General features: G+C 38.6%; 1 protein-coding gene, 1 non-coding gene and 1 pseudogene across 4 annotated transcripts in view; 1 reads left to right on the top strand and 2 right to left on the bottom strand.

The window, feature by feature from the left end:
• Positions 1-23,581, top strand: part of MCCC2 (methylcrotonyl-CoA carboxylase subunit 2) — a 61,410-nt gene extending 37,829 nt beyond the window's left edge. Inside the window, exons 9-17 of one of the 2 annotated variants that reach the window (XM_012783232.3) lie at positions 1,394-1,493; positions 1,591-1,686; positions 6,087-6,159; positions 8,725-8,801; positions 11,327-11,393; positions 13,707-13,863; positions 14,703-14,817; positions 16,972-17,057; positions 20,591-23,581. In XM_012783232.3, coding sequence (XP_012638686.2) covers positions 1,394-1,493; positions 1,591-1,686; positions 6,087-6,159; positions 8,725-8,801; positions 11,327-11,393; positions 13,707-13,863; positions 14,703-14,817; positions 16,972-17,057; positions 20,591-20,708 — 889 coding nt within the window. In that variant the 3' untranslated portion in view covers positions 20,709-23,581. Of the gene's footprint in view, positions 1-1,393; positions 1,494-1,590; positions 1,687-6,086; positions 6,160-8,724; positions 8,802-11,326; positions 11,394-13,706; positions 13,864-14,702; positions 14,818-16,971; positions 18,893-20,590 lie in introns of those variants that run through there. The other variant, XM_076008101.1, reaches the window with a different exon arrangement.
• Positions 1,905-2,008, bottom strand: LOC142874227 (small nucleolar RNA U13). Its single transcript, XR_012922039.1, has one exon. It is a non-coding gene; the product is annotated as a small nucleolar RNA U13 (small nucleolar RNA).
• Positions 23,582-24,325: 744 nt separating the features above from the next.
• On the bottom strand, positions 24,326-24,734 carry LOC105881505 (large ribosomal subunit protein uL29 pseudogene; annotated as a pseudogene). The gene has a single exon (XR_001158772.3). The product of XR_001158772.3 is annotated as a large ribosomal subunit protein uL29 pseudogene (transcript).
• Between the last annotated feature and the right edge of the window lie 2,854 nt (positions 24,735-27,588).

Below are 27,588 nucleotides of genomic sequence, written 5' to 3' on the forward strand. Positions count from 1 at the left end.
TATTCATCGTAACCTGTTTAAAATCATGGGGAAATGATTAAGTGGTGATGGCTCTTTTTTTGAACAGTGTCATAAAACTTACTAGGCACAAATTGCTTTGGTTCTCTCCGTCATAAATACATATTTATATCTCTCTGATTAGTCATCCTTAAGAGTTAATTTGACACAAAGACTTATATATAGTATCTCATCAGAAGTTTCCGTTTCCTGCTGTTTTGGTAAATGCTAGGCAGCCAGTTTTTATAAGCAAACGCTATATTGTAAATATTTACTGAGTTAGAAAGCCATTCCTTCTGCTTCTGTTAGTATTTATCTACTGAATTACAATGTAGTTCTAGAAGTCAGCAATTATAGCTGGAATTATGTGTGAAGCATTCAAAAGACACGGTTAGTTATATAATGGTGTGTTATATTAAATTAAAGAAACTGAAGAGTCTACCATTTGTGAGGCATCAGAGGGTTATACAGAGGAGTAAACATGGTCTCTGCTCTTATTTAGGAACCCCCAGTTCAGAGGTGGAAAGTGGCATGAAGTCACTGAGAGCCCGGCTCTAAGAAATGTGCCCCAAGGGTTTGGTGTTTTCTCTAGATAAGACATCAAAATTTAGATTGCAGCATCTTAGTCCTCTCATAAAATGAACCAAATTTCTAGTTCTTTTTCAGGCATATGCCTGACTTTACAGATTTATTTTAATGCTTTATTAGACAGCCATAGTACATCTGCATCTGAAATAACAAGCCATCTAATAGGGACAGAGCAAGCCCATGCTTCATTCATTGTACTTGAAATTGAAGGGGAAACTCCATGGTCCCTGCCACAAAACCATCGTATCAATTCCCATTTTTACCCACAATCCGAGGGTCAGTATATTTAAACCTTTTCATTTGTTACCTATGACGCCCTACTCTTGGATATAACCATATACGGAGGGGGCTCAGCTGTGTCTCAGAAATGAGAGAGCACAGTTGGCATCTTCAGTAGTAGCTCAGTTAGGTACAAATGCTTTGTGCTGTTACCAGCTATATCATGAAAGTGTGCCATCTGTGGTTGGACTTCATCATGTACAGTTCTGTTTGAGGTGCAGGGGATGGGCACCTAATAGAAGCTCTGTGGTCTAGTGGAAGGTCAAGTTTGGAAAATAGAAAGTGTGAGTTCTTGTGGCCCTAGGACAAGGTACTTAACTTATGTGTGCCTCAGTTTTTCCTGTTTGTAAAAACAAAGATAATGGTGTTTTGCTGGGGCTGTCATAAGGACCAAATAAGATGACATTTATTAAAGTGTTTTAGAAGTAAAAGTGCTGTCATCCTTGATGGAGAGAAGAGACTTGGGTTCAAGATATTTATTTACTTTTCTTTCCCTGCTCTGATTGTTGTAGTGTGCTTTATTCTACAGAAAGTCTGGAGTAACTGACCACTGTGCTTTGGACGATCGTCATGCCCTGCACTTAACTAGGAAGATCGTGAAGAGTCTAAATTATCAGAAGAAATTGGAGGTAAGTATGATATGTTCTTATATCTTTTATTTTCCTGAAAAGCATTTGGCTCCTTCGCCTTTAAATCATGTCTTTAAATTGTTCTATATTTTTGCAGGTTACTGTTGAACCTCCTGAAGATCCTTTATTTCCTGCTGATGAATTGTACGGCATAGTTGGCGCTAACCTGAAGAGGAGCTTTGATGTTCGAGAGGTGTGTAAAAGTGGAACCATGAGATGTAAACTGGCTGCTAGTCTCTTTGTATGTGTATCTGTTTTCAAAGCTAAAATGTGTTAAGGTGTGTTCATGCCTAGGGACTGATGTGCATCTCAGTAAGGAGTGACACATATGGGAAGGATACCTTTCCACAGTGTAGGTATCACTGGTACCCAGTAAATACCAAAAGAGAGGGGGAAATTTTTGTTTTTTCCTATCAGAGGGGTAATGTGCTGACGTTGTAACAATGTTTCAGAGAGGCACACTTCCCAGGTGGGTGTGAAAATGCAGTCATCACACTTATGAAGAACAGGAGGATCGAAGGGAGAAACTTCTTAATGGTTGGGAAATTTTCATTGTACAGTGATAAAGCATGATTTGTTCATAAATAGAACTCCATAGTCCTGTGGATATTAGTAATGATGTAAGGCAACTTCACAGTTTTCAATTATTTCTTTTCCTTGTTCTTATTTCAGGAAATGGATGAATTGCCAGTAAGTCATTGAAAGAAAAAACGTACCCTTTTAGATCACTATGACATTAGCAAAGATTAGACCTAATTACAGTTGAAGATGTTGCTATGGTTACATATTGTCGACATAGTCTTCTGTAATCTAGATTGACAGTTTTTAGTGTTTGCATGGAGCATGTAGTCTTTTATTTTGTTCAGTATCATAGCTGGCAGAATAGTTTTCAAATTAGGAAATTATCAGGTTCTGTGTTAGAAGTTTTAACATTTTAAGTTACTTTCCCCCTTAACTATAAAACTATTATGTATTATTTTTGAAAATGTAGAAAATACAGAAAAGAAAAAAAATCACTTATAATTTCCACCATCCAGAGAGAAGGCACTTAATATTTTGATGTTTTGGATTAATGTATATGTATACTTTTTTTATGTGGTTGAGATTGTGTGTGTGTATATGTATAATTGGACAACTTTTCTTAAAATTCAACTTTTTCCAGTTAAATTATAAACATTTCCCCATGTCTTTAAAAGTACTTCATGTAACATTTTTCATGACTAAGTCTTTTTTTTTTTTTTTTTTTTTTTTTTTTGAGACAGAGTCTCGCTTTGTTGGCCAGGCTAGAGTGAGTGCTGTGGCTGTCAGCCTAGCTCACAGCAACCCCAAACTCCTGGGCTCAAGCAATCCTGCTGCCTCAGCCTCCCAAGTAGCTGGGACTACACATGTGCCACCATGCCTGGCTAATTTTTTATATATATATTAGTTGGCCAATTAATTTCTTTCTATTTATAGTAGAGACAGGGTCTCGCTCTTGCTCAGGCTGGTTTCGAACTCCTGACCTCGAGCAATCCTCCCACCTTGGCCTCCCAGAGTGCTAGGATTACAGGCTTGAGCCACCACGCCCATCCCATGACTAAGTCTTAATTGCTATAATAGTGCTTGGCAACATGGTAGGCACTCAATAAATATTTTTAAAATAAATTGATGAATGTAATATTCCATCGTATGAAAATATACAATTATGTATTTAGGCAATATCCTGTTGTTGCTAGGTCATAAATCCTGGATTTTATAGAGCTTCAACTAAGGTAGCTTAAGTTAACTATAAATTTGTGAATTAGGCTTTTAGTTTGACTTTTTTTTTTGAGACAAGAGTCTCATTGTGTTGCCTGGGCTAGAGTGCCATGGCCTCAGCCTAGCTCACAGCAACCTCAAACTCCTGGGCTCAAGGAATCCTCCTGCCTCAGCCTCTCGAGTAGCTGGGACTACAGGCATGCGCCACCATGCCCGGCTAATTTTTTCTATATATATTTTTATTTTTCCACTTTTTTTTTTTTTTTTTTTTTTTTTGAGACAGAGTCTCACTTTGTTGCCCAGGCTAGAGTGAGTGCCATGGCATCAGCCTAGCTCACAGCAACCTCAAACTCCTGGGCTCAAGCAATCCTGCTGCCTCAGCCTCCCGAGTAGCTGGGACTACAGGCATGCGCCACCATGCCCGGCTAATTATATATATTTTTAGTAGGCCAATTAATTTCTTTCTATTTTTAGTAGAGATGGGCTCTCACTTTTACTCAGGCTGGTTTCAAACTCCTGACCTTGAGTGATCCTCCTGCCTCAGACTTCCAGAGTGCTAGGATTACAGGCGTGAGCCACCATGCCTGACCTGTAGTTTGACTTTTAAGTACAGTCACAGAAAAAAATTGGTGCTTACACTTTGTGCTTGAAAAATGAATTGTTCTGGATTGCCACATTTTCTAGATGGCTGAAAGTACCTTTTTAGCATAACCACTTTTTAATTTATTCAACAGTATTTATTGAGTACATGTTCTACCCAGGTATTGTTTCAGGTGGCAGAGATACAGAAGTGAACAAAACAGATGCAAATGCATGCCTTCGTGTTGTTTCCATTTCATTTTAATTGGAAATCTTTTTAAAAAAAAAGATAAGGCCAGGCGCGGTGGCTCACACCTGTAATCCGCACTTTGGGAGGCCGAGGCGGGCGGATTGCTCAAGGTCAGGAGTTCGAAACCAGCCTGAGCAAGACCCCGTCTCTACCAAAAATAGAAAGAAATTAATTGACCAACTAAAAATATATATATACAAAAAATTAGCTGGGCATGGTGGCACATGCCTGTAGTCCCAGCTACTCGGGAGGCTGAGTGAGGCAGGAGGATCGCTTGAGCCCAGAAGATTGAGGTTGCTGTGAGCGAGGCTGATGCCATGGCACTCACTCTAGCCTGGGCAACAAAGTGAGACTCTGTCTCAAAAAAAAAAAAAAAAAGATAGACTTTTGCCATCTTCTTAAATAGTAACCCGAACATCTACCTTTTGCTGATTCATGCTCACTATTGTGAATATAATTTATTAAAATTTTCTACAATAGCAAAGAAGCCTTACATAGAAATCTTAATAGTGTGTGGAGCTGTGGGATGATACTGGGATCTGAGTTGGAAAGCCTGGGGTGTTGTTCTGATTCTCTCAGTCAGTGGTAACTGGCATTTAACCTCTCTGAGCATTGGTTTCTGCTTCTAGAAATAGGAATAGTGCCATATTATCTGCTTCCTGAGGTTTGGATTTTTTTGGAAGATAAGTTAATATATTTTATGTGGCTAGGTGGGGTTTATTGTAAAGCAAATACACGTGAGTTTTATACTAAATGGCTCCAGATTGCTGTGCCCTTTGAGTGGGTTATTTTCCTATGGAAGAATGATAGTTATTAGGTGTTGATTGCTTGTTAAAAGGTATGGGTTTTAGAGGCACATACCACCTAAAACAAATAACTGTTATATTCCTTTTATATTATTGGATCTTTTAGGAGAATCACTAAAAAATAATTCAGAGTAAGCTTTTACTTTATGTAGAAATGGATGTTAGGATGCATTCACTCATTTTTCAGGCTTTGCAGCTTACAAAAGAAGGCTTTGGTTGATGTGGTAAACAGAAAAGTGTGAAGTATGTAGAAAAATAAAATATGTGTCATCTAAAATAGCTTCTGATGTTTGGAAAATTCTTCATGTTTAGAATTCTTTGAAATAGTCCTGGTATATAATGATAAGCCCCAAGAATAAACTATTTAGTAATTTCTACTCCTTTTAGATTAACAGTGTATATGTGGATGATCCTTCAAGTTATATCCGATTCAGAATCAATAAATCTCCATGAAGGGCTTAATAATAATAATAATAGCTACCTTTTAATGAGAGCCAGGTAGTATGCTTTAGTTAGCATTTTATAAAGTTTTTTTTTTTTTAACAGATGAAGAAACTGAGGCTTAGAGGATTTTTGGTAACCAGCCTAAGACTCTAGTTTCTCACTGGTAGAGCTGAGAGTCAAAACTGATTCTTCATCTCAGTGTTATTTTCTTAGGATCTTTTACTGCTAGTACCTCATATCTTCACAGCTTTGTTTCATCATTCTAGAAGTGAAAACCGAGACTCAGGGGGGTTAAATGATTTACTTTGGGGGACACAAATCAAATATGATGTGTTAGGTTGGAGGATATGTCTTCTGACTCTAAGCCCTCTCTATACCTGGCTTTCTGATTAAATCCTTGCATTCCTCTGATAACATTGGAATCGTCCCTGCAGCTCTAAGTCTAGCAACCAGCCATTGGAGGCTCTTCTGCTCCTCTTGTATATAAAATGATGCTGTTGCTTTTATAATGAAGTACAACATCAGAGCCCAGAATGACTTCAGGGAATTAACTATGTATGTCAAGTGAGATTCTAGTGAGAAGATTTTCTGTGAGAAGGACTAGTGAGAAAGATTTTCTGTGAGAAGGACAATGAAAGAAAAAAAGAGATTTTCTGTGTGGGATGAAATTTTATGAAAGTGACAACTTCACTGTGAATTGTTTTCCTTTTAAATAATTTCAATGTAAAGATTTTTTGTAATATAATTTCTTGGCAACATTGTTGTGTTTCCTCTTAGGTCATTGCTAGAATCGTGGATGGAAGCAGATTCAATGAGTTCAAAGCCTTATATGGAGATACATTAGTTACAGGTATAAAGGTGAAGAATTGAAAATATGAACATTTTCTGCTGCTTTGAAAATAAGTGATCTCTTGTCTCAAGGCTTCGATATGCTTGGCATGAACTTTGTTATTTAGAGCACTACAAATGTGTGAGTCAGTTTTCAAAAGGGGCTAGTTTATAAAGATCATTTGTTGCTGAATGGCTTCATAGATCCAGAGTTTAAAATGATGATGGCTAGCTGCTATGGTGTAGGGCCGGCCCTTATCTGTGACTTTGTGGCATTAGCTGTATAAAAAGGTTCTTAGGATAAAATCAGTAGAAAATATTTGTGGTTCTTTCTGTTTCTCTGGATAACTCTAATTATTTTGAAAATTTCAGCACTGTCTCCTTCCTTCTTTAGTGTCCAATTAAACTTGGAAGTTTTATATGATGTTTAGCTTTCCAGAAAAATGGTAGAATGAGTTAAACCTTCTCATAGCCTTTGTGTAGGTCTTAAGCTGATTCATACAAATACTAGATTGAGAATTCAGGATATGATATCATGTCTGGAAAAACAAAATAAGGATATTTATAAAAGTTAATTCTTTTGTCTAAAGTTTTGTTAAGTCCATAGGCCTTTATTTTTTTTTTTTATTTTTTTATTTTTTTTTTTTTTTGCGACAGAGTCTCGCTTTGTTGTCCAGGCTAGAGTGAGTGCCGTGGCGTCAGCCTAGCTCACAGCAACCTCAAACGCCTGGGCTTGAGTGATCCTTCTGCCTCAGCCTCCCGAGTAGCTGGGACTACAGGCATGCGCCACCATGCCCGGCTAATTTTTTTTATATATATATCAGTTGGCCAATTAATTTCTTTCTATTTATAGTAGAGACGGGGTCTCGCTCTTGCTCAGGCTGGTTTTGAACTCCTGACCTTGAGCAATCCGCCCGCCTCGGCCTCCCAAGAGCTAGGATTACAGGCGTGAGCCACAGCGCCCGGCCCATAGGCCTTTAAAGAAATGTATTTTAAATATTAATAGATGCTAGACACATAATAATCTATCTTGGGCAAATGGCAAAACAAATTTTATGAATTTTACTTGGTCATAAAAAGCTTGAAAATATAGTAGTTAATCTGAAGATAATAGAGCAGGAAAAAAAAACTAGCCGTAAAAATCCAAATTGCACATATACATTGAGGCTTAAGAATAAGTCATAGGACTTTCTCCTAGTTTGATTTGTGAGCAAGAGAAGGGTTCACACCGGGAGTGGACTTCATGGTTTCACATTAGGTGTTTAAAGTGATTAAGAGCTTTTGTTTGATATATAGACAGGATTTATCACCAAATAGTTCAGGATGTAACCTGCATTGTATAGCAGTTTAAAACAAGTCAAAACTGTTTCTGCTCTAAAGATGAATGTTCTTGTCCTCTGCTTTTATGGATTTGCCCTGTACTTGCTAAAAGACTTGTGGCACTATTGTCCCCTAGAATACCAGGAACACATCTAGTTTCCTTCATCTCTTCTTGACTGTACAGGAATTCAAATAAGGTTCAGGAAAGGAGGGTGAGTGAGAAGGAGAAGAGAGGAATGAGAGGGTGGAGGTGTAGGGGTGTGAGTAAGAGGGGTAGGGAAGGAATGAGAAGGTGGGAGGCATACAGGATGAGAAGGTGAGAGGGGAGAAGAATAGACTTTTCTGAGGCTCAAGTTCATAATATTTCCTCCTGCCTCAGCACTTTCCCTATAGTAGTTTCTTGAATATTTTGCTTTCCTGTTTGGAACTGAGGGTTGGGATCAGGCAGTTGGTGAAGATCCCTCTGTGGGTGTTGCCAGTAGAGTTGGGGCATGTGCCCTGCTCTGCATAGTATGGCTCGAATGTCTAGTGGGTGACAGGATCTTACACGTGCAGGGGGAGGATCTTACTAGTAAGTGATGTGCTAGAGTCCCATGTCTTTGTGGACTGAGTGTGTTGCTAGACCATTCTGGAAGCTTGCCCCTCTGAATTGCTTTCGTAATTAGCAGTGCCATTTAGGGTGTGCAGTATGGGCTTTTGGCTAGGATTTTAGACCTGAAAGGCAAAGAGATATCTAGATGACCATCAGTTATTTCATTTTATCACACTAAATAAACATGATGATTTTTAAAAGGTAATAAATCAAGCCAAGGACACAGTAAAGAACAAAAACAAATCTTTAAGTCAGTATTCTGGTGTATCAATATGTTGGTGCTTTCTCTTATCTGTTAATTTTTCTTCTATTTTTTGATATTAAAAATGTTTTAATAAGTTACATATTTTTTCTACTATCCCTAGTATCCGGTATATACTGGGCACTCAGATATATTAAATGAATAAATGGATAACACACCAAGCCAATCATTTAACCAAACCAACCAAAGATAAATGGATAACTTTATATGTAACATGACCTTTTCACAAAAAAACCAGACTCTAGTACGTTAGGAATAAAAAAAAATTGTGATGTAAGCTGTTTTATGCTATAGAAAAAAATCTCTTTATGTTTTAAGTTTTGATATGAAATTAAAGAATATATAAATATGCCTCTTTATTGTGAATAAATGTTCTCCCAAAACCATAAATCTTCTTTGAATTTTCTTTTGAGGATTTGCTCGAATATTTGGATACCCAGTAGGCATCATTGGAAACAATGGAGTTCTCTTTTCTGAGTCTGCAAAAAAGGCAAGTATTGTTAACAATATTTTAAGAAATTCTAAACAACAACAAAAAAGTTTTAAGATTTTCTTTCCAAATATAGCATAATTAACTTCGAAGATCAAATAATGAATTAAAATTTATCACGTGAAAGCTTGAAGCTTACCCAGATGCCTTAGTAAACAGAGCACTGCATGCACGTGTGTGCACACTGGTGTGTGCATGTGTGTTAGTATTTGAAACAGTTTTATGGTGATTTACATTAACATGATGTGATGAACTTTCTGGAGCACTATTAAAGAAATCAAATGTACTCGTTTTAGGAAAATTCTTGTAAGATACTTGAATTATAATTGCTATAGAGGACATGTAAATACTCTGAGAGGATAAGGAATACTTGTCCTGAAAGAGTTTCATTCTCCAATGCTTCATGCACTGGAGGGCTTCAGAGATCCTAGTTAGGGGTTCTGACACATGATCTGTTTGTTCTCTTCGATCCCATCATCAGTTTAACTTTAGTGTATTTTTACTTTTTGGAAATGGAAAGACAGTGGTTCTTTTTTACTGGAGGTGTGTAACTTTAAAAAGTTCTTGAATATCTTTTAGCTTAATATTTGATTTCATACATTGTCTTAGATTTAGCCAAACTTGGATAAATGTAACTCATATACTTTGATAAAATGTTTTCTTTTTTTTCTTTGTTTTTTTTGAGACAGAGTCTCACTTTGTTGCCCAGGCTAGAGTGAGTGCCGTGGCGTCAGCCTAGCTCACAGCAACCTCAAACTCCTGGGCTCAAGCAATCCTCCTGCCTTAGCCTCCCAAGTAGCTGGGACTAGAGGCATGCGCCACCATGCCCGGCTACTTTTATATATATATATTAGTTGGCCAATTAATTTCTTTCTATTTATAGTAGAGACGGGGTCTCGCTCTTGTTCAGGCTAGTTTCGAACTCCTGACCTTGAGCAATCCACCCACCTCAGCCTCCCAGAGAGCTAGGATTACAGGTGTGAGCCACCACGCCTGGCTGATAAAATGTTTTCTTAAGACAAAAAATGTTACTTACCTCTGTAGTAAAATAAAATAAAAAAAAAAAGAGTTAAAAAATCAATTAAAAAAAAGGAAAAAGAAAAAAAATGTTTAGTCTTGTTTTTCCTCTTCAATTAACAAAGAGTCTCTTATTGATGCAGGTAACAGGCAGTTAAGCTCTTTCATACCCTAGTTGAAGAACAATTTGTCTTTGATGAAATGTGTTATCAGTAAAATCAATTTCTATATTCTGCTATTTAGTAACATTTTATTATGGTCCCTTAGTTTTTTTTTTTTTCTTTTCAGCATATTATGGGGGTACAAATGTTAAGGTTATATATATTGCCCATCCCCCCCCTTAGTTTTTTTCTTTTTCTTTTCTTTTTTTTTGTCTCTGCCACAAGATCTACAGGGGTGACCTGGCAGGCAGCTCCCTTAGTTTTTCTTTAAAAAAAAACCATACACACACACACACACACTCACACACGCTCACACACACACTCACACGTACTCACTCTTGATATTGCCATATATAAATAGGTTTTACTTGTTTTTATTTAATAGTGTTTAGTGTTTCCCAAAATATTAAATATTTCTGAAATAATGACTTTTAATGAATATATAATGTACTTATTTCAATAGAAGAAGTGTCAGACTGAGGCCAAACAAATTCTACCTGGTTTTGTTTGTCGGCTTGGCACAAATAAACCCGGGAGGAGTTATGCTGGGCTCAGTCTGATATTTCATTTGTTGAACTAAGCCTCAAAGGTCTATGTGATTTTCTCATTCTTGTAAACATAGCCATATTGAGGTTGAACAATTACTTTGCAGTTTTGTACTTGTCATGGCATTTCCAACTGAGATAAAGAGATCTGCAAATAGAGTAAATCATAAAGAGAATGGTTTATAAGAGTTTTCTTACATAATCTTTAGAAGATTGGGAAGGAATAGTCACATTTTTTAATCATTAGATAATTTCCTCAACTCAGGGTTAGAAGGTCTCTAGCATTCATCTAATCTAAAAATCTCATTTTTGTGGGGATTGTTAGTAAGAAAGAAATATTTTACTATAATCATGATCATTAAGATGTAAATGATGATCATCAAGATGTAAATGTCATCCTTGATATCCCAGGATAGTTTATATTCTATCTTTTCTGAAGTGGAGAAATAGAGAATTATAGCAAAGTTCAACAATTCTCATTGACATCAGTTCTTTCTTTTCTGTTACTTAAGCTTCACTTGTTTGGAATGTTAGTGATTAACTTCATCCCTGACACAGCAGTTGACTTACAGCCATGTGCCAGTGCTTACACGGGTGATTGTGCAAACTCATAGTTACATGTCCTATTGATAATGGGGTAGCACTGTACAATCGTTGTTTTTATTAAAATACGTTCATACTAGCTAAACAGAGGGTATTCTTTCTTGTCTTTGACCCAAGCTCTTTGGTGTTTTGTGGGAGGCATGATGATTATAGAGTTGTTAATTCCCCCTAAAAATTTTTTTGTGTTATTTGCTTATAGGGTGCTCACTTTGTACAGTTATGCTGCCAAAGAAATATTCCTCTGCTGTTCCTTCAAAACATCACTGGTAAGAAAATAGCTTAATCAGTTTGGCTGCACTTATTCTACAGCTGCCCTGTTGAGTGTGGCTCATGTATTGGACAGTACAGATAAAGACCACTCTCTTCACAGTAGAAAGTTCTATTGGACATGCTCTTTCTAGTCTCTTTAAGAGTTAACACTTTTCTTCATGAATGTTAAATGTTCTGAGGAGACAGACTATCCACATTGTCTAAATGAAGCAATTTCTGCATTAGGTGCATCACCGGCACGTAAATGGCCTCCCTTTATTCCTGCACATGTACACCCACACACCCAGAAAGCAGCAAACTGCTCTCTTCCAGGAGCACCACCTGATCACCGTCCAAGAGGAGTATATTTTCCCCTGGATTCTATTCCCCCTAGGGATTTCAAGCATGTGAAATCCTTTCTTTTCTTTTATTGCATCTTTCCTTTATCTTTTATTGTGCAGTTAATTCTATCTAAAGCAGTATCTTTTTAAAATGTACATTTATATCCTGAACCAAAGTCTGGGGCTTTGTGTTTTGACCCCGAAGTATGATATGCCCAATGTGAGTTATGTTTCTGGACTTCATGTTCCATAGGTGATCTTAACATGGTGGATGAAATGATTTTTAAGATCTCTTTCCTAGAATTCTGTGATTCTCTGATACACTTCTTTGTATGTTGCTCAGTACTGCCCCGCCCCCTGCCCAGTCTTCTGAGACATACATGGTTACCTCAGGTTCAGAGGGGGGAGAGGCTCCTCATAGTTGTTGGGATCAGTCATGTCTCCATGAGAAGGAGGAGTTGGGCTCTTCATAGTCAGCAGGGCTTTAAAAAATCTTGTAACAGGGCGGATAAAAGGGGTTCTGAAGCCTAACTAGTCCAGGAACCTTGTTTCTAATAATGATTTCTGGATTGTTAACCACCAGTAAGTTAAACATTGTGCTTGGAAGACACTTACATTTTTATTTTATTTTTGCTGTGTTGGGGACAGGGAACAGAGGTTGAATTTAGTTATGCAACACTGCATTAGAGGGACCTGTGAAATGTCCAATTTGGAGATAATGTAGTAGGCAGTTGAATAAATCTTGAGTACAGAAGAGGTGTTTTAGCTGGAGATGAAAACATAGGCATCATCAGAAAATGGAGACAGTAAAGCTGTGGGAACAGATAAGACTACCCCTGAGAGAAGGGAAGAAAGCTGAGAGATAGTCTCTGAGAGTAAGTCCAATTTCTTCTACAGAGATAAGAGTAAAGGAAGAAAGGGAGCATGATTATGCAGGTTTTTTAAGGTAGGAAGGAGAAGTAATTGAGAAAGCCAAGTAGGATGACCTCGCTCTTCTTTTTCAAGGCAGGACCCTCTACAGAGAATAGAGGTTTTGGGGGGGAGGATAGGAGGTAAGAGCTGAAGAGAGCTGGTGTTTGAGACAGTGATGGTGGGAATGTTACAGGGAGTCACAATGAGGTTGATCGAGGAGTTTCTGAGCTTTTTGAAGGCCTGGCAGAGAAGGGAGCTGGGAAAGCAGATAGTGCCCCATGAAGGCAAGATATGTGCTGTCATTCCTGTGGTAGCTGCAGCAAGTATAGGCACTCCATAAGAACTGGCTGAATTGAATTGGGTGACCAGATACTGGAGATATGCAAAGCACGAATAGTGACTATCAGTTAGGCAAGTGAGTACAGAAAACGATGAAAGAAATCCCTTCACTGGAGACCAGACTGGGGAGGGAGACAAATGAAGGCTGATTTGGTGTTTATTAGGTAAAGAGGAAGGAGCCCAAGTCCTTCTGCAGAGAAGCTGCAGAGAAGTTTCAGCAGAGCTGGGGGCTTGAAGAAGTAAAAGAATCCTATAATTACAATGAAGCAAAAATTTTTTTTAAACCTTATTGTTGAGTCACTGGCAGAGACTCTTAGCATCTCTATGAAACATTCATCTTTATTTCATCAAAGTTTTAAAGGATCACTTCAGAAGGAACAGTCATATTTTTAAACCAGGTCAGTGAATACCGAGCCCTCACAGTTTGGCTCGCCACAGTACTTTGTCCTTAGTTGCCATGTCACATTCTTTCAGCATCAAGCTACTGCTTTGAGATCATCTCTTAAAGGTAGATTGCTTTCTTATGTTGTTTGAAGATTTCTGTGTGCATCCATATGAACTGTTTTAAGAAAGTTTAAAAAATGATCAGAGAAAATTTTATCTTACTTTTTAAACCAAACTTCTTTGGGGTATATTTCTCATATAAATATTTTGTGAGGGCAAGAGGCTTGTGGTAAAATTAGTTTAAGGAAAGATGTTCCTCTAATACCTTGGCTGTGTTTCTGTTCCTTCTCTTAGGATTTATGGTTGGTAGAGACTATGAAGCTGAAGGAATTGCCAAGGATGGTGCCAAGATGGTCACTGCTGTGTCCTGTGCCCAAGTGCCTAAGATAACCGTCATCATTGGGGGATCCTATGGGGCTGGAAACTATGGGATGTGTGGCAGAGCATTCAGGTGGGTTGTCATGATTTTCTCTGAAAGAAAGAAACATACATCAGGTATAATTATGCATTGTTTAATTCAAGTTTATTTATGGTATAGAATGGCATTCACAAATCTTGATCAATTATACCATAATTTGTATCATCTGGAGGGGTAAAATTAAATTTATGCTAAAGGTGCTATTTGGAAGAAATCTACAGTGGGATTCAGGAAATATTTGAAATGGCTGACAGTGAAAATACTGCACGCTAAGACTCCATGATGCAGCTAAAGTCTTGCTTTGAGAAAGGTTTGTAGCCTTAAATGTATACATTGGAAAAGAAGTAAGAGTGAAAATCATCAAGCTGAGCATGCAGCTCAGGAGGTTGGAAGAACAGCCTGTGAAACCAAGAAAAATAGAAAGGACATACCAAAGAGCAGACATAGATGGAAGTATCAGTAAAGCTCAGCATTTGCTTGTTTGGAGAGGTTAACAAAGTTGATAATCCCCTGCTCAAACTAAAAACTAAAGAAGGAACATATAACCTGTCTCAGGAATGGAAAAAAAGATGTAAACATGGATAATAAAAGGATATTATGAATACTTTTATACCCAGAATCACCTGGAGAACTTAAAAATTACCTCTATGCTTAGCCCTCACTCTGGGGCTTAGTCTGGGGTGGGTTCCAGATGTCCATATGTTTTTAAAGCTCCCTAGATGATTGTAATGTGCAGCTTAAATCAAGAACTATTAATTTAAAGGGCAAACATGGGCCTTTGAAAATCCATGTTGTATATATATTTTTTTTATTTTTGTTTTTGTTTTTTTCCATGTTGTATATTGAATTAATTTGTTCTTTCCTTCCTCCAGCCCAAGGTTTCTCTACCTCTGGCCAAATGCTCGGATCTCAGTGATGGGCGGAGAGCAGGCAGCCAATGTGTTAGCCACAGTAGTAAAGGACCAGAAAGCACGGGAAGGAAAACAGGTAAATGCCATTTCTCCTTTATCTTTGGGTTTGGCTTTCACCAATAAGCACCCTGGAGCCAAGACGCAGAGTGCCCCGAATCCCTCTGTGCTCCTGGGTAGGGTCCAGCACGCGCGCCTGGCTTTGTGTAGGATATGCTGACCCGGAAGCTGTTGCAGCAGTTTGGGCTTACTCACACATTTCCTGTCTCTTAGGGTTTAAAAGCCATTTTATTTAGAGTACTTTCTTTGTGGTCATTTAAAAGTTTTTCAGAATTTCCAAGAAAACACTTCAGAAACTGCCTGAGGGATAAAGATGTTTGCTTCTTAGTCATTCGCTGAGTGAGATTTAAATAAGTCTGATGTGCTTCCTTCATTTTATGACCAAAGGCAGCAGAATTCTATTTTTTGTTATTTTACTTTTAGATTGTTGTTAAGGATACCTTGAGTGGGAGGCCTCAGTCATCTAATGAGAATTAAGTAACATTATTATACTGTGGAAGTATAAAGGAAGAAAAATGGAAGGAGCAGTGGAAACTTGATGAAAGGCAACCCAGCAAGTAGCTGCTTTTAAAATGGATTCGTTTGTTTGTGTCTCTGTTGGAGATCCTTTTGAAATTGTGCATTAATTTTTTTTGGGTTTTTTTTGAGACAGAGTCTCACTTTGTTGCCCAGGCTAGAGTGAGTGCCATGGCGTCAGCCTACCTCACAGCAACCTCAAACTCCTGGGCTCAAGCAATCCTATAGGCATGTGCCACCATGCCTGGCTAATTTTTTCTATATATATTAGTGGTCCAATTAATTTCTTTCTATTTATAGTAGATACGGGGTCTCGCTCTTGCTCAGGCTGGTTTCGAACTCCTGACCTCAAGCAATCCGCCCGCCTTGGCCTCCCAGAGTACTAAGATTACAGGCATGAGCCACCGTGCCCAGCCATGAAATTGTGCATTAATTTTTATTAGTTATGATTTTCAGCTCTTCTGTGTTAGCACCAAAGCTTAGAATGATCGATGCATGTTCCTGAAGGTGCCGGGTGTGCTGTAGTGTCAGCATGGGAAGGGTAAAACAGAGGAGGCCCTGCCTTCACCTGCAGGCTCCTTTAGTCTACCAGCTCGTTTGCAGGGTAGGGTCATAGGAAGCCAGAGGATGGTTCTTGCCTCCTTGAATGCATCCACCCATGCCTCGCGTCTCTGGTTATCTTTTCCAAGCAGTGAGAACTCTGCAGACTTAAATTAAGGTTTCGGATGCACTTTAGTACCTGAAAGCAAAGGATAGCTTTATTTGCCTGTGTCTGTCCAGGTGGGGCTATTGGTAGTGCAGGTAGGGGAGGTGGGATGTAAAATTCTGCTTGATATTTTGAAGACAGATCTTTAAACACTGTGAAGCCCAGTATGGGGATCTTTCATTAAATAGTAGTTCTTCAATTACTTTAATATACAGATATTTGAATTCATTTTTATATATGAGGAAAAAGTACAATATATTAGTGATTCTCCTTTGAAATTCTCGACCTTTAAAATAATGTTAAAGTATTTACATAAAAGAAGTAGAATTTATTTGAAATAAGTCATTTGTTTCTGCTGTGTAATTTTTTTAAGTTGAAAATACTTTTCAGGGTTTTAAAATAAATTCTGAGGATTTTTACATCTAAATTAATTATTATCACTTGATCCTTATAATACTGATGGGAAGGCCATTAAATTTTTAATTAGGGAAAAGTATCTCTAAGCTATCTGGGATATTGACTAAAGAGGTTATTCAAGGTGTGGTTGATATTTTATCCCTTTAAGCTTTAAAGTTTTTAAAATTTTGGCTATTTTGAATGAAAATCTCATACTTCTATACTTTCTTATCTTGAGGTTGTTAAATGTAATGTAGCACTTTTGTTATATTGTATAATTCACATCCTCTATTATACTCTGCTGTGATAAGCCATACCCTTGGTTCTGACCTTACATTTTATAGCCTCAGGATATTGTCTCGGCTAAGGGGGACACTATGGTGTCCTAAATTGATACACATATCTTAGGTGAGATCATTTATGTTAATGATCACTTGTAATCTGTACATCACTGAGCAAATGTTGTAACATTATTATTCATGAAACCTGTTCTCTCTTTTCTTCTTGAGATTGTTCCACTGAAGCTGACTTAACTCACGGTCCCTTTGCTTTTAGTTCTCCAGTGCTGATGAAGCAGCTTTAAAAGAGCCCATCATTAAGAGGTTCGAAGAGGAAGGAAACCCTTACTATTCCAGTGCAAGGTGGGAGCCAGACAATAACTACCTCCCCGATGGGTGCATCTCGGCAGTCAGGGCAGCAGCTTTACAGAGACCTGAGCAGTTGGGATGGGCCAGCCTTTGTAGGAACCAAAAATCGATGTTGGGACATACTTAATTTTGTACTGTTACCTCTTTATAGTGGGAATACCTACTGCTAAAACGAAGTCCCTCCCAGATGTCGCTGTGCTGTAGACCTGCCACCATTGGCCTCATTCCACCTGCCTCCCTTCCCTTGTCCCAGCCCTAGTTGAGGTGTCTGGGGACTGGAGGGGCCCCGCAGCCAGAGGTGTGCCATGCTAGGAGCTGAGAATACGAGTTGTCATCTTGGCTATATTATTTCAGCAGTTTTAAATGTTGCTTAAAAATATGGATTCTTGTCATACCTCCTTCTTTGATTATTTTGTTTTTACCCCAGTTTAAGCATGAGATTGGTGGCATACTTACTAGTTTGCTTTTGTGTGTGTGTTCGTTATTGGCACTTGTTAACAAGTATGCTCATGCATTCAGACAGCAATTAGTCACAGCCAGGGTCCCTGTGTCAGTGCCAAATAATTACCTCACACACCATTGCAGCTGTTGGCTCTATTTGTTTCTTATGCCACTTAATGAGGTCATAAATTATCACCCCTGTCCCAGCTGGAGACCTGCTGGCGCATGCTTTCAACAACTTTAATGTTCTGCATCCTGAACAATAATCTAAGCTTCTTATCTTCCTTTCATCCCTTGGGCTGATAGGAAAAAGAGGGTAACTGTTTGTGTCTTTAAAAATTAGATTATGCTGTGATTTATGCCATTTACTGGTGAAGGCAAACCAGAGAGGAGGGAGAAAAGTTAGAATCCATTTCGATCATTTGATCGCATCCTTCATGGCAGGCACTGCTCTTAGCACTGGGGGCACAAAGACTAAACACACTGATTTTCAGGGGCATAATTAGTTTGAGAGATCAAATAATACCACTTGGGATTTTTAAAAAGCCTATTTCTCTCCTCACTAAATATATATAGATTTATAGGTATATTTTGTTGTGGTGGGTCAATTCATTTAAGAACAAAATATTTTATAGTCTTTGATTTGAGAGATAAACATGTTCCTCGTCTTACCATCACACACACAGACTTATGTCCTGGGCAGTAGATGCAAAGAAGCAACAAAAATCCAAATCCATGTAAGAGGTTTAAGATAAACATAAAGTATATATTTAAGCTTATCTATAGTTTTTTCCACATAGGATTTTTGATTGAAATGCACAGGGACAGTTGAAATATTAAACTTTGAAAAATAGCATATTTTGTGTGAGCCATTAATGTGTTTTTCCGCTCTGGCTGAGATAAGTCATCTCTTGAAAAAGATTGCATCCTTTATTACTTTCATACTGAAATTATTTATTTTTTTAAATGGTCTACATTGAAGGCAGGAGAGCAAATGGCCTAGATGGACTTATCTTTGGAAGTAAATGTTAGAAGATAATAAAATTTTTTGTGAATTTGTAGATCTTTAACCCTTCTGTTGAAACAATTGGTAGCACAGAGACAGCAACTTTCTGTCTCAGATGAAAGGTTTCCTAAGCCATTGTATGAATCTTTTCTTGGGTTTAGTAAATCTCAGCTTAACAGTAAAATTCCCTGGCCTGTTTAGGATTGAATGTGGCTAGATCCTGTCTTTTCAGAGAGCCCTATCATCATCTGTTACTGGAACTGCCAATGTTTTATTAATCCTTACATGTTACATATGTAGCATGCGAATTTGCTTCTGCTCAATTGTTTTTATAATCAAACTTTTATCAGGCATTTGGTTAGAACCTTTTACCTGGAGCAGTCTTTTTTTTTTTTTTTTTTTTTTTGAGACAGAGTCTCGCTTTGTTGCCCAGGCTAGAGTGAGTGCCGTGGCGTCAGCCTAGCTCACAGCAACCTCAAACTCCTGGGCTCAAGTGATCCTTCTGCCTCAGCCTCCCGGGTAGCTGGGACTACAGGCATGCGCCACCATGCCCGGCTAATTTTTTTATATATATATCAGTTGGCCAATTAATTTCTTTCTATTTATAGTAGAGACGGGGTCTCGCTCTTGCTCAGGCTGGTTTTGAACTCCTGACCTTGAGCAATCCGCCCGCCTCGGCCTCCCAAGAGCTAGGATTACAGGCGTGAGCCACAGCGCCCGGCCTGGAGCAGTCTTTTTAATGAACATTATTAACCAACTTCTTCACCATGCCTGCCGGATTACTGTGCTGCAGGTTGCAGAAGGGAGTGTAATCAGTTCTCCTGGTTGCAGATTTACAAAAGTGGCTTTCTTTTTATTGGCTGTTGATACTTTAGGGTCCCTTTTATGAATGTTTTATGAGCAAAGATTTGATTCATGTCTGTCAATGTAAGAATGTTTTAATAATTGATGCTATGTTCAGATACTGAGGGCAGTTTGTTTAAAGAAAGCAAATTGCCACCTACTAATAACATTTAAAAAATAATATTTCCCATTCATTTTTCTTTATACATTTGAAGTTGTTAGTGAAAAGCAAACTAAAATTTCTACTTCAAAGTTTCTTCTAGGCCGGGCGCGGTGGCTCACGCCTGTAATCCTAGCTCTCTGGGAGGCCGAGGCGGGCGGATTGCTCAAGGTCAGGAGTTCGAAACCGGCCTGAGCAAGAGCGAGACCCCGTCTCTACTATAAATAGAAAGAAACTAATTGGCCAACTGATATATATATATAAAAAAAAATTAGCCGGGCATGGTGGCGCATGCCTGTAGCCCCAGCTACTTGGGAGGCTGAGACAGAAGGATAGCTCGAGCCCAGGAGTTTGAGGTTGCTGTGAGCTAGGCTGACGCCACGGCACTCACTCTAGCCTGGGCAACAAAGCGAGACTCTGTCTCAAAAAAAAAAAGTTTCTTCTGCAAGCAGTTTAAAGTTATTGCTTGTCTCTCCTATTGTAGCAAAAAATAAAGACCTACATATGAAGGTATCTATTTTATTAATAAAATATACTGAAGCCTATTTAGTAGTTTGCATGGTTTTTTTAATTTTTTTTTTTGCCTTCCTGATTTTATCTATCATGATTATAAGTTTGCATAGTTTTTTAGAAATTTGGGGGAGCTTTGGGGAATACAATTTTATATAGTAAAGACTCTGATTTGAGATGATTTCCTGGGTTTATGTAGCTCTTCATGTTAATGACAGAAATATACCAAATTGATTTGTATATTTGTGTAAGCAGAAAAGGAACAGGAAAGTTTTTCCTGAAATAAGTAAAAATATTTTTATACCAAGGATTTCCTTGGTATTTCCTATAGAAATAGTTTCTTAAGCCATAACCTGATATGACATTCTATGGTGGCCTGGGACTAAAGTCATGTCATTTTTTTTCCTCCCTTGCCCTCCTCTCTTGAACATGCTTTCTATTGCATAGATGCTAATTAGTAGGTCCATGTATTACCTGAAGAAAAACCTCCTTGGCATTTCTGGGCATGGAGTGTAAAAATGGTGGTTTGGTGGTAAATTCCTAACTCTTTTTTCGTTCTTTTGTCAGGGTGTGGGATGATGGGATTATTGATCCAGCGGACACCAGACTGATCCTAGGTCTCAGTATTAGTGCAGCCCTCAACGCACCAATACCGAAGACTGACTTCGGCATCATGAGGATGTAACTGGATTATAAAATGTTTTCTGCTGGACATGTACCAAATATTAACACATGTAGTAGCCTTTAAATTTTAGACTTCTTGAACATGTGGCTATTACAGTAAGATTTCTTTAACACAGTGCATTGTACTTTTCTACCTTAAAAAAATCAGTGAGGGTTTTTATTTAATGAACATAATTCCTTTTATATACTTTTTAGTATATAATTATATAGTATATAATTTCTCTGTGGTTTGGTTTTACTACCCATAAAATGAAGATAATAATTTACAGTTATCCTTTCTAACTGATAAGCAATGTGAAAAGTTTTATAATCTATAAATTCCAGTATTACTGAGATTATTAACCTAAAATTGTATTTTCACCAAAATGATTGTTTTGCCAATTATGCTTGATGATATTTTAATGCAGTTATTTTTTTAAAAGTGTCTGTTACTTTTCCCTTTAGCCATCATCCTGTCTCCTCCCATAATAGTCAAACTTCTTGTTGTCTACACTCTAGGCTCTATTTTCTAAACCAATCTTTCCTCACCCAACCCCTTTCTGGCTCCTGTTGCCAACAGCTCTCTCCAAGGTCCCCATTGATCTTCATGTTGCTAAAACCAGTGGGTTCTTTTCCAAGCTTATCCTATTTAACTCTGTAGCATTCTAATAAGTTGAACACTTCCTCCTTGAAACACTGTCTTTGGCTTCCCTGACTTAACACTTTGACCATTCTTTTTCAGTCACCTTTGTAGACTTTTCTCTCTACTGATTCTCTCCCACTTTCATTATTTGTCTTGATTTTCATTGATATTCATACATGAATACATTCTTATTCTAAAAGATGTAAATAATACAGAAGTATCTCTTTATTCTTTTTAAAAAAATGTGTTAAGATACACATAACGTAAAATTTATCATTTTAACTTTTTTTTTTTTTTTTTGAGACAGGGTCTTGCTCTATTGCCCAGGCTGGAGTGCAGTGGTGTCATCATAGCTCACTGCAACCTCAAACTCCTGAGCTCAAGTGATCCTGCTACCTAGCTTCTCAAGTAGCTGGGATTACAGGAGTGTGCCACCATACCTGGCTAATTTTTAAAAAAAATTTTAGAGGTGAGGCCTCGCTGTGTTGCCCAGGCTGGTCCTAAACTCCTGGCCTCAAGCGATCCACCTGCGTCAATATCCCATATGTTGGGACTACAGGTTGTGAGCCATTGCACCTGGTCTTTAATTATTTTTAAATGTGCAGTTCAGTGGCATTTAGTACCCTCACATTGTTATACAACCACCATTACCACCATTCCTCTCCAGAACTTGTTCTCCATCCCAAGCTGAAACTCTATATCCATTAAACAATAATTCCCATTTCCCCTTCCCCCCAGCGCTGGCATATCTCCTTATTCTTAAATGTATTGATATATGTTTACCCATTGATATATGTTTAATTTAGTCTTGCTGGACCATTTCAGCCCCTCTTGTGGCTTTAGTTGCCATCTAAAGGCAGGTGATTCCTGCATGGACAGTTCTTAACACAGTTCACTGAGCTCCAGGCCTGCATATCTGGTAGGTCTACTGGACATCCACACTGACTGTCGTTAGAGGGCCCCCAAACTCCGTCAAGTCCTGTTGATTTTGCCTCTTAACTATCTCCTGAATTTCCCCATTTATTTTTGCCTGTTACTGCTACAGTCCTACCTGCATACAGTCGACCTAGTCTAGTCCATCTGGAGTTACAGTGGCCATCCTGAAGTGCACATTTGGTCATGTTACTCTGTTACTTATAATCCATCAGTGGTTTTTTTTTTTTTTTTTTTTTTTTGAGACAGATTCTCACTTTGTTGCCCAGGCTAGAGTGAGTGCCGTGGCGTCTGCCTAGCTCACAGCAACTTCAATCTCCTGGGCTCAAGCAGTCCTGCTGCCTCAGCCTCCCAAGTAGCTGGAACTACAGGCACCACCATGCCTGGCTAATTTTTTCTATATATATTAGTTGGCCAATTAATTTCTTTCTATTTATAGTAGAGACGGAGTCTCGCTCTTGCTCAGGCTGGTTTGGAACTCCTAACCTTGAGCGATCCTCCCGCCTCGGTCTCCCAGAGTGCTAGGACATCAGAGGTTTCTTATAGAAGAAGTGGCAGCCCACTAATAGCTTCCTTGATGTTGATCATCACTTCTTTAATCTTATCTCCTTAATGCCTCTTTTCACAGGAGAATGGTTCCATCCGTGCTAGACCTCTTCCAGTTCTTTGAACCTGCCCACCTTAGGGTCTACAAGGTTCCCTCTGCCTGAACTGTTCTCTCCTTTCTTCTTCAACCTTTCTCCTTCAGCTTAAGCACTGCTTCGCTCAGTTTTTTAAACTCAACTAGGGATCTCTGTGACCTCCCTGGACGGGGTTAGCTTCCCTACTATATACACTTATAAAACACCATTTACTTCCTCAGTCACAAACATCATGTTACTACAAACATTTCTTTGATATTGCTCTCCTGCTAGAGAGCCATATGTGTGCTCATGTGCAGGGTACTCTGCTGGTGCGTGCCTGCCTGCAGCAGGGCTGGGGACAGGCCATATGTTACCTTTATAGGGGGAAGTCTTAGCAGGTTTTGGAATGACTTCATTAATAAGACTTTTTTTGTGAGGCCATAGTCTAAAATGCATTGATGTTGGTATGCTAGAGTGTAAGCTCCTCGAGGGCAAGGATCTTCCTGTTTACCCTCTATCTCCAATGCTGGCACTTGTAGGTATTCAAATATTTGTTGAATGAATGAAAAAAAATCCATATTGTAATTGATTCCTCAGGTTTAAAAATTTAAAAACATAGTTTTAAAATTAGATGATTGATTCTGTGATCTGATACAACCATCAAATGTTTTCCTAATAAAATCGATATTTCAAACATCTGTGTGTGATGTTCACTTTAAGCTACATTTGTGTATCGGGAAGCTTTCTGGGGGAGTGTACAGGTGAAACATCACAATTCAGAGGTAGGTTGCATTTTCAGAAGGAACACATTAAGTGTTTTAAAATAGTAAATTATATTAAATATTCAATTAACATTTACATCTTTTTTTTTTTTTTTTTTTTTTTTTTTTTTGGAGACAGAGTCTTGCTTTGTTGCCCAGGCTACAGTGAGTGCCATGTTGTCAGCCTAGCTCACAGCAACCTCAAACTCCTGGGCTCAAGCGATCCTACTGCCTCAGCCTTCAAAGTAGCTGGGACTACAGGCATGTGCCACCATGCCCAGCTATATATATTAGCTGGCAAATTAATTTCTTTCTATTTATAGTAGAGACGGCGTCTCGCTCTTGCTCAGGCTGGTTTTGAACTCCTGATCTTGAGCAATCTGCCTGCCTCAGCCTCTTAGAGTGTTAGGATTACAGCCGTGAGCCACCTCGCCTGGCCAATATTTACATCTTTATAATAAAACCCAATGATTTTCTTTATCAAGACTAGGTGATATTCCTTTGGTAGGAACTCTCAACAGGTCAAGAGTTCGTGGATATCTTATTAGCACTTTTATCTTTCTCTATTAGGAAGATCCTGGTCATCATTAAAACTACATTTAAATGAATTAGATTATTTTGTATATTTTATCCAATAATAAACATGTGTAATCGTTTTAGCCAAATAGGTTTTTTTTTTGCCAGTTTCGTGTTTTTATTGATGCCAAGAGACTCAGGCCTTGATTGCGTACTTCCACAGTGGGTACAGCCGTTCCTTCCGCTGCTGCTGCTTCGTCTTCAGGTTCTCCTCGTGCTTGTTGAGCCGGCGGCGCATGGCACGTGTTTTCTTAGGCCGCAGATCCAGGGGCTTGTACTTCTTGCCCTTGTAGAACTTCCTGAGGTTTTCTTTCTGCGTCTGGTTAATTACAGTGAGAACACGGACAATGGGCTTGCGGACGACTCGGATCTTGAAGAGTTTGGACGCCGCACCGCCTGTCACTTTGGCGACACGAAGCTGGGACAACTCCACTTTCAGGTCGTCCAGCTGTTTCAGCAACTCCTCCTCCTTCTTGCCGCGAAGGTCCCGAGCCTTAATCTTGGCCATTGCTACTCGCAAATAGGTTTTTTTAACATTTTAATTACTACAAATTTGAATTTCATCCAGGATAATATGAGCTATTTAGAATTTGAAGAAATATTTATCTAGTCTCTAAATTTGCCCTTCTTGATACTTACTAAAGAATGAAAAAGAGACAAGATTACTTCTTTCAGTTTTCAATAAATGTGTTTTCAAATTAGAATTTGTCTAAATAATAAAACACTTCTATACTGGCAGAAGGCACAGTTGAATGTTCAAGTGACAGTTGATCCTTAGCCAAACACGTGTGTGCTCATGTGCAGGGCACTCTGCTGTTGCATGCCTGCCCGCAGCAGGGCTGGGGACAGGCCATATGTTACCTTTACTGGGGCAAGTCTTGGCAGGTTTTGGAATGACTTCATTAATAAGACTTTTTTTGGTGAGGCCATGTTCTAAAATATTGCCAGCTATCTGGTCAAAGCCAGTTCTTAGTGATCTTTTAATGATTGATTCTAAATTCCATATTTATAAAAATGGCAAGAAGATAATCATAGCCTAGAGCCATTTATAAGATTTCTCTAAAAATGTTACAAATTAAGTACAACTAATATTTAATGAAGACATAGGTTTGTTTTGACAAAAACCTTTCCACAAAACACTGAAAAATAGTTTGTTTTTATTTCATGTGCCTCAAATTCTCTTGTATCTAGAATCAGAATCCTAAGGATAAAGTTGTTCTTAGAGTTAAATGTCTATGCCTCTTTTACCTTTCTAGGCAAATATACATTCCAGATAAGGATGCCTGTAACCAAGGTGATTATATAATTTGTCATCCACATTGAGACACTTCTGGGGGTGAAAGTGGGTCTTAATTACACTGGGAAACAGGTCTGAATTGGGACTGACCCAGGCAGATTGGGATGTGCACTCACTCTCTATACCTCATTGTAGTCAAGACTAGTACTTCGGCTGCATGCCAGCTTTTGATAATTCTTACAAGCCATTGTTCCAGATACCTGCTTCATAATCTTTTTTTTCTTTTTTGTTATTGTCCAAAATGTCCTTATGCAAATAATTTTTGATATAGATTTTGGTATGATACCAATCATACCAATTACATGTATGCATTAGCCTTCTAGAAGTGATTTAATTGGCCCAAGTAGAGTGTTTGCGGTAGGGCATGGATGATTTTATTTCCTATAGTGCCCAACTGTTAGTTTTCTGAAATTAGTGATTCAGTATGTCTGGCAGCTTTTTCTTTCACAAAGGTGACCTAAATCACAGGTTTGTGCTACTCCATTTGTTAAAGGGAGAGACGTGTCTTTGAGGGAGAGTGAGGTTTTAAAAGATGATTTTGTAGAGAAGTTACTAAAGATAAAATATGCCCAGACTACTTGTTAGAAGTAAGCTGGAGAAAAAAAAATGTAAGTGCAAATCTGCAAGTGTTAATTGTAAGAAGTGAACTCAAGAAAAATGAGTGGAATTTTGGAGTAGTCAGACTAATATCAAGACGTTTTTATAAGAAATGTATTCAACCTTTTTAACCACAGCACTATTAGTCATGTATCTGTATCAATTAAAAATAACTTGATTTAAACTTACAATGTAACTTAAAATCTAACAATGTTCATGGAAAATTTAGAAAAACGAATGAAAATAAAGTGACAAAAATTCTTCATAATCTCACTACCTAGAGATAAACTGCTGCTATTAATAGTTTCTTGTGTACTATTATACCTCTTTTCTATCTGTAGAAATATTTTTTTTTGAGACAGAGTCTCGCTTTGTTGCCTAGGCTAGAGTGAGTGCCGTGGCATCAGCCTAGCTCACAGCAACCTCAAACTCCTGGGCTCAAGCGATCCTTCTGCCTCAGCCTCCTGAGTAGCTGGGACTACAGGCATGCGCCACCATGCCCGGCTAATTTTTTCTATATATATTAGTTGTCCAATTAATTTCTTTATAGTAGAGACAGGGTCTCGCTCTTGCTAGGCTGGTTTCGAACTCCTGACCTTGAGCAATCCGCCCCCCCTCGGCCTCCCAGAGAGCTAGGATTACAGGCGTGAGCCACCGCACCCAGCCAGTAGAAATATTTTTTGGCAAAAATGCTGTAGTACATGTTATTCTGTAATCTGCATTTCCACTTAGTGTATTGTAAATATATTGACCTGTTTACATGTATTTTAATATTCTGCAATAATTTTGATGTTGGATGATAATACATTATTATATGGACGCCCTGTTTGGTTTAACCACTCCTATTGGTTGGACTGTTAGGTCACTTCTGGTTCCCCACTATTACAGATAAGGCTGCAATGGACATCTTTCTAGTTTCTTTACATATCTGTGATTATTTTCTTAGGATTAATTCCTGGAACTGGGATTACTGGGTCAAAGTGTACACAGGCTTTTAAGACATGTTAAGTTTTGCTCTGTAAGTGTACTTTGATGGCACAAGTATTGCTGGATATAATGATGAGCCTGACAATTTTAGATACTGAGATCCAGTAGAATTAAATTGTTTAGCATGAACCAGCATTTCCTTTCATTGTTGAAAGTTGCATCTAAGTGACCATGTCACATGAGCAACAAGTTGTGGAGGCTCCGCACAAATGTGTGGGAGGCCGTGGCTGCAGAGAGCACATGGCTGAGAGCGGAGCAGCTCAGCCCTAGTCCTGCTACTGGAAAGCTGTGGGGACTCGAGGAAGACGGGAGGGGACCAAATCAGCCTCTGACCTAGTGGTGTTTCCTGCCCTCTTTCTCGATGCCCAAGCCTTTTCTCTGCCTCTCCAGATTCCCTTTCTCTCTGCCGGGTCCTGGGGCAAGTGGGCTGGGGGCTGAGAAGAGGAGGGAAGGCCACATGGGGTGAGCTGAGAACGTTCTCTTTC

This window comes from Microcebus murinus, chromosome 11, assembly GCF_040939455.1.
Source record: "Microcebus murinus isolate Inina chromosome 11, M.murinus_Inina_mat1.0, whole genome shotgun sequence".
Classification (NCBI taxonomy): Eukaryota; Metazoa; Chordata; class Mammalia; order Primates; family Cheirogaleidae; genus Microcebus; species Microcebus murinus.